Here is an 11,455-nt window from a genome sequence, read left to right on the forward strand (position 1 = left end):
ACAGGCGTGATATGCTAAGTAATTAAATTAAAATGAAACTTTTTTCCAATGATATGCCAACCATTGTAACCATGGGCTACAGGAGTGCTATATATATGCTTGTGACATGATAGCTTCCCTTAGTACATGTAGTAGATAAGGAAGAACTTCTTTACGGATCAGTCAGTTAGAGTGCTGCCTTGTAACACAGAGGTCCCGGAGAAGACAAAGTGATTTTGTATGTAGAATCATGCTCTCCGGTTACATGCTAACTTATTCAGTTAAAATGAAACTTTCTTCCTATGAACAGAGGACCACTGTAAAACGGTATCAATACCATGGGCTATGTGCGTGATACTAACTAATTCAGTTATTGGAAACTTACTTCCGATGATCTGAATACCACTGAAAAATTTCCTGAAAATGTTTAAAAGTCTAGGACCTTTATAAGTAGCTTTTGTGTTAATGGCACGTAATACTACTTGGATTCTCAGCTTCATTCGATCATACTCTAGCAAAACGTACAAGTTTTTAATTGCACAAGCATGGCAAAAGAAGAAATTTATAAGGTTTTGAAACATTACCAGTACAAGATAAATTTACATCGGTGTATACGGTTTATTTTTCAGTATATATACAATGTATTCTAGAGAAAATAATTAATTGCATAATGTATAAATCTGTTGAAATGTTCCCGAAACATTCCCTTCTCATACCTGTATGACAGGCAGCAGATTCAGTTAATGTTTTCCTAATTAGTCACGTTGTTTAACATTATACCCAGATATATCTAATTTTATTCACATCCTGTTGAATTATACATAAATTAATTGTGGATTAAAAACTTCAATTATTAGTCAAATAGAACATAATCCACAGAGGATATGCATTTGAGCCATAACCATAAACTTCTTCAGTCTTTGGTAATAACTTTATCTATATGACTGTAACATGTGTAAGAGTCAGGCCATCACCTCAATATAATACCAATCAGTGTTTCAACATCACGAAATCTCCGTATTTCAGGTATATGTGTTCTAAAATAAAAGTATCAATACGTCATTTTAGGAAATACAAAACGGCTAATTGCCCATACTGATATTCCATGCTTTTTAAGATTGTGTATTTCTTTTTGGTTATCTAATCAAATTATCAATACGTCATGTCTGATGATGATCGATGATGCTGATAATGGATAGATGTTTAACGTGCAGCGGCAAATTAAATGCATTATCAGGACGAGAACATGTTAATTTAATATTAACCTAGTCCAAATAATTATGACGTCTTGAAAGGCTATTTTAATTTTTCTGTGTCGACGCCTTCCTGTTCCTACGTAGGAAGGAGTCACAGAAAAAAATTAAAATAGCCTTTCAAGACGTCATAATTATTTGGACTAATATTAACCCTGCTTTTTACTAGACCGACACGCTGAGCCAGCTAGACTTTTTACGTGCTAGTTCACAAGGTACCAGTCCGTAGAATGACAATCCATGTCTCCCTCGGCAATGGAAATTTGAGCGAAATTGCAGGACATTTGAGAGATAAAAAAGACGTTTGAACTCCAAAGTATAGGAAATTTGAGCGCCAAAATTTTAGGGCATTTGAACGGAAATAAAAATAAGCATAGGACATTTGAGCGAGAGAGAAAATGAAGAATGATGAAGGAGTGCCTCTTCCTCTTCTTAATCCAAATACTGCCCACATTCAACATGATAAATATTCTGGCAAGTTGCGCATGATTAAAAACAGGACTGTTAAAACAAATTGTTCTGTTGATTTAGTTTGAGGTTTTGGTCACTTGAGACTTGAATATCTCAAGAGACTTTGAAAATATCAATTGAAATGGCTTAACTCAATCAAAAGACATATTAACAAAAACAAGTGAACATACACTGAACGAATAAATTTGATCTATGACACAATGTAAATACAAAATAAAACAAGGGGGTTAGGTGTAAAACAATATGAGAAAGACAACCATAACCTTGGACAAAATGCCGCCAAATAAAATAGTACACAGGCATATATGTCTCTGCTGTAATTAATATCACAAGTTAGGATGAAATTTATGAAAAAAGGCAGGACAGTAGTTTTGAGTAATAAAAGGCAGGATGAGCAATTTGGCCCCCCAAAAAAAGGCAGAATGACAATTTATGTAAAAAAAAGTCAGGATAAACTAATAAAAAAAAAACCAGGACCGGATAGAGTGAAAAATGAAAAGGCAGGACAGAGATTACAACTAAAAAAAAAATGCAGGACAAAATTTTTCATTGGCAATGGATATTATTTCATACTTTATTTCTGCAAATAAGATATAACTCCTCCAATTTGATTTTATAATTTTGACATTTTATTCGAAGTGTTCGCCTAACATTTACATCGAACTTTTCTGGGTATTTGAATTTTCTTTGTACTTATGTACGTGTAGTATTCACTTCCATCCTTTAATTAATTAGAATTAAAGTATGATAGAACATTTTTATGACCTTTGTATTACTTCCCTTTGAGGACATTACAAATTTAATAACATCTGCTATGAAATATTGTCCTGTGGAAGGACACTTTTTCATAAGGCAGTGTCTGCGCGTACCCGCATGCGGGTACGAATAGTCAAATTGCCATTCATAGGCTACGCGTACCCACATCCGGTTTTATAATAAAATGCCATCGGATCGGGAATGAAACGTGAAATATATACGGAATTTGTCGCAATTAGTGAATAAATTGATTAAAACTACTCAGAATTTTTATAAATATTTATATATAGGTAAGTGAACAGTTGTTTTCAGTTAATAAATATTCTTAAAATGGAAGAGAGTGATATACATGTGGGGAAGACATTTCAAAGTTATCATGAACTGGAACAATTTGTTCAGACCTATCAGTCGATTAATTTTATACAATTGTATAACAAGAAACTCTGAGTCAATTGCAGCTGCAGAGAAAAGAAGAACTGGAAACACAAAAATTATTTCTGATAAAACAAAGGCCGATGCCAATAATCTTCTAGATGCTTCGTTAATAAATAACAAAATATTTGACGAAAATGTAAACCTTCAGCGCATCAAAAAATATTTTACCTTTGAAGCGTGGAAGCAACTTAAAATTCGGATCAACGAAAGAAGAGAATCATGCGAATGGATATGTATCAAATGTCAAAAAAAAAAAACTACACGATCAGGACTCTTTGGCCTGTGATTGTTGTTTGGACTGGCAACATTTGAAATGTGCAGGGTTGAAATATGTGCCAAAACAATCATATTGGATACGTAAAATTTGTTCCAAATCTTAATTAGCTACATGAATCTTTTATATTAATTGGTTTAATTTGACATTATTACTTGCTTCTTTAATTTTTATATAGACACCCAAGCTTTAATTTTAGTCATTTAAGATATTTTAAAATTTCAGTTTCTGTTTTACATTTTATTAAAAGATTATTTTTAAATCTCATATGGGTATTTTTCAAAATCAGTAAAATTTTATTCTTTAAATTTGCATTTCCATTTTATAACAGTATTAATTTTTATCATGTTCTTCTTTTACAGGAACTGTACAGTTTCATTTTCCATCAGTGTGCATTTAATTTGCAATGTTTATTATGTATCATTATCTAATAAATACAATTTGAAAATATTATTTTCCATACTCTTCACTCGTTCTACACGAAATCCCCATATTATCGACAATTTCCGTATATATTTCACGTTTCATTCCCGATCCGATGGCATTTTATTATAAAACCGGATGTGGGTACGCGTAGCCTATGAATGGCAATTTGACTATTCGTACCCGCATGCGGGAGCGTCTTTTTACCACAGAACACCACAGAATACCACAGAATACCACAGAACACCCAAAATTTACCACAGAACTTCGAAATATTAATACATCAGACATTATTATCATGTTATTGTTCATTCTTTTTATAATTTGACATTTATTATTCAAATAAAATTTAATTTTTCTATTTAGGGTCGACTCACTATCGTACGCCCCCAACTGAATGGCCAATAATTGGGATCATACCGAAAACCCCTAGCAATTAAAATCATAATATACAAAGATAATTTATATTTTAAATACATTTTAATCTTTTTTGTAATTTTTAATTCATTTTTGAAAAATATTTAGATGCATTACGTAATTATTTGTTAAATTTATTTTGTTTATCAGTTTTTTTTTTGTCACTTTTTTTTATTAATTTTTATGTTAAGAGTTGTTACAATAAATAATCAAAATGGTTAATGTGACATTTATTTAAAGTTGTTGCCAACAAATAATTAAACTTTATTAAAGTGATTAAAGTAATTTGTTAAGCTGATATCTAGAGTTGTTTCAAACAATCATTTAAACTTGGGTATAATGCTTGTACATCAAAGTTTTCTCCATTAGAGTTATATATAAAACAATCCTGTGCTAAGGGCTACCAAACACTTTCAAAAAGATATCTGAAGTTGTTGTAGGACAGTAATATTTGAGTTGACTTATAACATATTATAAGTGTGTCTTTTTAATTGTCAAAAGTTCTAGTCCGATGACTGTTTATTGGATTCTTATGTTTTGTGTGTATCTTCTCCAATCATTTGACAATGTTTCGGATTTTTACCAAATTTTATATGCATTTAGAGATCGTTGAACTGAAACTTTATATCGCAATATGTAGCATTTACATATAGATTCTAAATTTTTGAGTCCAAAATTAATGTTGACCTTAGAAAGTTCACAGACACAATTTAAGTATCAAAATTTAATTAGATTAACCAATTTTGACACTTGTCGTAATCACCAATCAAGCCAATTAACATGTCATTCAAGGTTTCAGACCGGAGACATCAAATACATTTAGGGGACGACCATTTGATATTCTGGGGGGGCCAGGAGGATTTGTTTTGGATCGGTTATTTATTTTTGTAAACTAAGAGGACAGATTATCTATTTTCTGCACTATTGAAGCAAGATTTTTCATTTTCATTAAAGCAAGGGACTGATTATTTATTTTCACAACTATATTTATAATATTGAAAAACATAAAATTTTTAAATTATTTGTTTATTATAAATAATTCATGTATAGTCGAGTCATTATGTACCATTTAATCAGAATTAATTATTATCCTCTGCAGAAATGAATCTTCTATATTCCCCAATGCATATACATGTATTGCATTCATACACAGTATTAAAGTTTGGTTGTAACTAAGGCTCTTTTAAAAGTATTGGCAAACATGTTTCGCCTAGCGGAGCGAGGCAAAATTTTTTTGAAGGGTTTTTGAACCACTGAAGGCCCAAGAAGCTATAGAACAAATGATGCAAAATCATGCCTTCTGGGTGTTACCCAGACCCTTTCTTAAACTGAAAATGCAAGTTCTGTTTTAATAATTTTATGACAATATTTTGGTCTCAAAAAAAAATCACGTTATAGATTCAGTGTGAGACTTAAGTTTCTAGGAGCAACATCAAAAGACAAATACATGTATGCATGATAAAGCAAAAATGTAATTCACATAGTTAAGTCTGTGGCTGCTGTGTTTTTTTAAACTCATGATCAAGTTAATAATAAAATTACTAAATTACAAAATGAATGCAACACTAACAGAATACAGAAGGGCAATCAATGAACAAAAGACAAATAAATAAGAAACATTGATCCCGAAAAATCAGGGGCTACGTCTGAGGGAGAACAGAACTTGCTTCTTGCAAGGCACTCACGGTGAACACAATATGATATGGAGATAAGCGTTTGGTTTTGATATTTCCTACATGAGGCATTTGTCTCAATGTAGTTACGGCCCTGATTTAATAAAAGTGGGGTAAGTGTTCCTGAGACAATTAACCTCAAGTTAAATGATACCAATTTTCTGACATTTCAAGTATATTTAAATAATATTTATACTTTTATTATTAAAAGATATGGGAAGTGTTTCCCGATTTTTTTTTGGAAAAAAGATGAATTTATGAAGAATCTGGTGCCATCTCATGCTTTCGATTAGACCTGCTGAGTTATTTATTTTCAATACATTGTAAGTCAGGTAATTTATTTTCAAACTACCACAGAACAAACCATTTATTTTTGTGATTATCAAGGCTGAGTTATTTATTTTCAAAATCCTCCTGGCCCCCCCCAGAATATCAAATGGTCGTCCCCTTAATTGAATTACCTTATAAAATCAGGTGGCAACTAAAATCCAAACAATGAAGAATTTTGTAAATATTCCATTATTAATGATATATATATATAATATATTAAATAGAATGTTCATAGCAGTCTTCCTGTTCAAATTATTGTCATTTAATTTCAAGAATACAATTTTTTTAATAATAAAGATTCAAGATTAAAATGTGACTGTGAAAACCGTGTGGTAATTGTTTTGCTCTAAACTATTTTTTAAATGTTTTTTTTATATTTTCATTATTACAATGCATTAGTTTAGTGTCTCAAAGGTCTCCAAATGTAAAAAATATGCCAAATAACAAAAAAGTCATGATCATTTTTATCTCATCCAGTCAATCGTCATGTCATTGGTGTAACCGAATTTAAGAAATAATATAATTATGAATTATTAGATTTGCGTTTTATAAAGTAATTTAATGTTCTGTGGTATATTTCAGTAGTTTTATTGTAATTTGTGTAGTTCTGTGGTATATTTTAGGTGTTCTGTGGTATATTTTAGGTGTTCTGTGGTATTCTGTGGTGTTCTGTGGTATTCTGTGGTGTTCTGTGGTAAAAAGACGCTCCGCCCGCATGCGGGTACGCGCAGACACTGCCTTTTCATAACTGTTGCTGTAAAATTCTGTCCTTTTAAGAGACAAAATTTCATAGCAATGGACATTATTTAATACTTTAATTCTGTGAAAAACTGTCCAGGCAGACACTTTTACACAGGACACTATTATGTCTTGCATTAAAACATATGTCCGGTGTAAAGACGAGAATTATCAAATAACATATTATTTTTTCTTTTGATTTCCTTTTCTATCATTTATTATATCCTTTTGATCGGCCCACAATAGGAGGCAGCTGTCTACATCCCTTAATATAATTCAAGGTCCTGCAAATGCTCACATTGACCTGTGCAAATACAGTGACTGAGTAGGCTAAATGTTCTCCTTTACACCATAACTTATGGCGGTGCTCTTAAAAAAGGAGGCTTATACAGAGCATACATACATAACCACTATGTAGTTATGTCTTTCCCCATTCGCCATATTGAGCCAAGTCACAACCAAAATGCGTCAACAGTACCCATCAGCGTGTGTGAAAACAGAACCTATGTCAATTAAGAGCCGGAAGTGAAAATAGAACCATATGTTACACATGCGTTATAGCCTACTAATAGACATATATATCTACCCAAAAGATGATGTGAACTGTCACGATACAGGATTTATTATCAAATTAAGTAGCTGATATAAACACACTTTCTACACAATTATCAATGGACATCATTAAACTGCTGAACTGATAATAAAAAAATGCATGAATTAAATGGCAACATTAAAATATCTTTCTCTGTTAAAGCCACATAAATTTATGTTCTGTTTGGCACTGATGAATGAGAGTCTGGATGGGGTTTACAGAAAAGAGAATAATGGTAAAAAAAAAGGTGCAGAATAAATAAAGAATAGAGAAAAATTGGCAAAAATGATAATAAAAAAATAGAGAAGAGTATGGTGAACAATTATAAAGAATAAAGAATAATGGGCATGCACAATACATAATAAATATAGAAAAATGATCTAAAAAATTAAAGAATAAAGATATAAAGGAACCCCTATCCAGACCCTCATGAATATTTGGTTCCAGTTCTATCGTAATTATTTACAAACGCTTGTTGCCCTTAATTTTGAAGATACAATTGTACCAAAAAAAAAGAAATTTATTGAAAGCTTAGGTATTCAATATACATATCTTACCTTTGTTGTATCTCATTATGAAACGTACATCATGGTTTTAGAACAGAAACAGCCCCCAAAAATGTATAAAACAGGCCCTTCGCAGGATCACAACAGATAGAACATGATCGCGTGAAACACTTCACTTCAATTCTGCTAATTTAAATTCAAACGCTTTGATTTTTTATTTTATCGAAGATACACAAATACATAATTATAAAATATTTGAAAAGCTTGGAATTTCATTATGGGCAATTAACCGTTTCGTATTTCCCAAAATGATGTATTGATACTTTTATTTTAGAACAAATATACATAAAATACGGAGATTTCGTGATATTAAAACACTGATTAGTATGATTTCGCGGTGATCGCCCGACTCTTACAGTTTTATAGTTTAACTTTTCACCCCAAACTGAAGTTTATCTCCTCTGTGGATGCTGTTTTATAACAGCTTTGTTTTATCCACAATTAATATATATATAATTCAACAGGTTGGAATTTATGGATGTGAATAAAATTACATATATCTGGGTATAATGTTACACAACGTGATTACAGTATTGTTGTAAACATAGAATTCCGGGCGTTCACATTTTAAATAAATAATTGTTTGTTTCCCCAAACCCGACCCTATCAAGTCAGGTGTGGATAGGTAGGTAGGTAAATTATTTTATTTTTTTGGTAAATTTGTTTTTTTTGGTACTTGTAAATAGGAAATTACAAACCATCATTATAGGGCAGTATTTTAAATTCTAGGGTGTATCAAGCTATCAGTTTCCTCATGTGAGATATATTAAATAAAACTCTATGTATAATTTGAAATAATTTATTTAATTGGGTTTCTCTTGGGTGGTAATTTTCCAATAATGACACAGTCTCTGCAAACTAGTAGAACAATACGATGTGTTTTAATGGCATCTTGAATTTGTTGACCCCACAGCTGCACAGAAGGCACAGATATCGGGCTGTGCCAGGGTAGAGGCATAATACGGAAATTCCACATGTGTATTACAGTCTATCTGTAGGCGCACATTCACCACGCCTTCAAGAGCATCACCTGAAATAAAAGAACAACAGAGATCTTTAATAAATAAAAAATAATATCCTAGAGTACTTTGTATATATATATTGGGAATTTTCAATGAATAAAATGTCTAAAATACTGAGCCTTCTGTTTATTATATTAAGCAGTATAATTTGTCAGAAATCTGTCCAAGTTCAATGTCAGAGAGTGTACTACTAGAATGAAGTATGCAATTTTCCACTGAAAGAAGGATTTAAACATTGAAACCATATCAAACACTGAATAACTCAATGGAACATGCATATAAAATACAGTCAACTGAGAGTGTATGAATATTTTATTGTGTGTTAAATGTGGAACTTTCATTCAATGTTGGTTCACAAAATCATGCTATGCAAGACCATGTTATTATATATTAAAAGTGATAAGAAAATCTTTTGGGAATACTATAAAAGCAAACCTTCAGGTGTGATAACAGATCCACAATAGTAGTCGTACTTGGTTAGCAGTCTGTCGAATGCTCTGGATTCTTGAACAGTTAGAGACTTTTTTGCGGAAAAGCAGCAAATACCAATTTTAAAGCCTTTGGTTCAGTGACTCCATCGGGGATTGAAGCCACCGTACTAGAGGCGAGCACGCTACCATTGTGGCAGCCTTCTTTTTAGAGAAGTATGGGCTGTGTCTGCTTTTACGAGACTAGTGTGGAGTGGTCTGCTTTTATTAGGGACCAAATGATTAATTTAAATCAATTGCTTTCAGGCCTCGGGTCAAATTAGTAAGGGCATAAGGAAATCATTAGGGAATTTAGGTTAAGGGTTTGAAAATTTGCAAGAAAACAAGAAAAAGAATGCAAACAAAGGTGGGGAGACTCTCCTTATCCTAAAAAAGTCTACCTTTGCTTGCAAGAAATAGATGTTGGGACGGTCACTTATTATGCATACCTGTAAACTTGTTAATAGCTTCTTCTTTTCGCTTAGGAAGTTTGTTGACAGCTCCCATCATTTTGTCAAAGGTATTGACAATATTTGAGGAGTAGGCTTCTTTTTCTGTAGAGGTCCCATCAATGTCAATGCAAAATTTCAAAAACTTAAAGTCTTTATTAAAGTCTAGTGCCAGGTTCATGTCATCACCGTAGTGTGGACTAAATATTTCTGTAGAACCACTTTTTTCAGAAATGGATACACGGATGTGTTTTTGTCAAGAGCATCCTCCTCCTCTTCCGTCAATTTTAAATCGGCTATACCGTCCTCACATATGTCTTCAAATATTTCCTTCTTCGAAAATCTGCACAACACTTTTGTTACCAAGTCTTTCTTAAAGTTTCCAGCCGAATAAACGGCAACCAAAACCGACAGAACGGCGTCCATGTTCTGACATTTAAATGTATGAACAATCTAGAGAATATCGTAAAGACCCGAGACCACGTGGAAGAAGAAAGCCAAGAAGCGTCATCAAGGCGTTTTCAACTATGCCGATTACAAAGGCGCTTTGAAGAACAGCGTCTCCTTCTTATGTCTTATGTATTTGACTCCTCCATTTCATAGGAGCACCGCACCACCACACGAATTTTGATAAAAAAATTTTTTACACAAAAATCAGCAATAAAATTATTCCGGTCGCGGCGATTTTTCCGGGTCGGTCGGGATTGGGGAAACAAACAATATTTTATTTTAGGCCTAATACCAAAAAAAGAAATATTTGTTTATATGTCAAAGTATTGAACTGTTACCCTTGATATGATGGGAGTCATGTTGGTAGGGTGTAATAAACGAAACATGTCGCATAGAATAATTTGACCAAATTTGTGTCGATATTCTGTTCTTTAATTCCTCGGGGAAATCCTTAAATTTCTAGCATTCAAAATTGTACAGTTAAAACTTGTGCAATTCTTCGAATTTTTCTCTGTAATTCTTCGAAGAAGTATTGTTTGTGGTTGTTTTTACTATTATAATCCATAAGAATTTAAATTTGGTTATTAGTTTTAATTTTTGCTTTACTCGTTATTCTCTTAAAAATAGTCGAGTACACAGCACATATATGGACCGATTAAAATATTTTCTGCTCTGTGTCGAACAGTTAATATTTTAGAATATCAGAATGCAGAAAATATGTTCATCTGTTCATCTGATTGTATTTGTGTGGTTTTCATTACAGAAACAATGCATTTTATTCCTTCATGAACAATTAATATTCCAAATTATTAAATCCGTAGACGTCGAGGAAAATAACCTTTCCTCGATTTATTAATTTTGGATATTAACTTTTCATAAAGGCCATACTGGTATATTATCTCCTGACTGTTAAGGCTTCACTTCTTATACAATTTCATTTATTCAAAAACGATGTCTTGACCACTGTGATTCATTTTCCAACAAAAAGTAAAATCACAAAAAATACTGAACTCCGAGGAAAATTCAAAACGGAAAGTCCCTAATCAAATGGCAAAATCAAATGATAAAACACATCAAACGAATGGACAACAACTGTCATATTCCTGACTTGGTACAGACATTTTCAAATGTAGAAAATGGTGGATTGAACCTGGTTTTAT

General features: G+C 32.2%; 1 protein-coding gene across 1 annotated transcript; it reads right to left on the bottom strand.

Annotated features, from left to right (window-relative positions):
• Window positions 1-8,788: 8,788 nt before the first annotated feature.
• LOC127709592 (uncharacterized) lies at window positions 8,789-10,459 on the bottom strand. Its single transcript, XM_052215193.1, has 2 exons — window positions 9,846-10,459; window positions 8,789-8,937 (listed from the first exon to the last, which is right to left on the bottom strand). The coding sequence occupies exons 1-2, from the start codon at window positions 10,024-10,026 to the stop codon at window positions 8,789-8,791; spliced, it is 330 nt and encodes a 109-aa protein (XP_052071153.1). The 5' UTR covers window positions 10,027-10,459.
• Window positions 10,460-11,455: the final 996 nt, after the last annotated feature.

This window comes from Mytilus californianus, unplaced genomic scaffold (genome assembly GCF_021869535.1).
Source record: "Mytilus californianus isolate M0D057914Y unplaced genomic scaffold, xbMytCali1.0.p SCAF_7, whole genome shotgun sequence".
Lineage (NCBI taxonomy): Eukaryota > Metazoa > Mollusca > Bivalvia > Mytilida > Mytilidae > Mytilus > Mytilus californianus.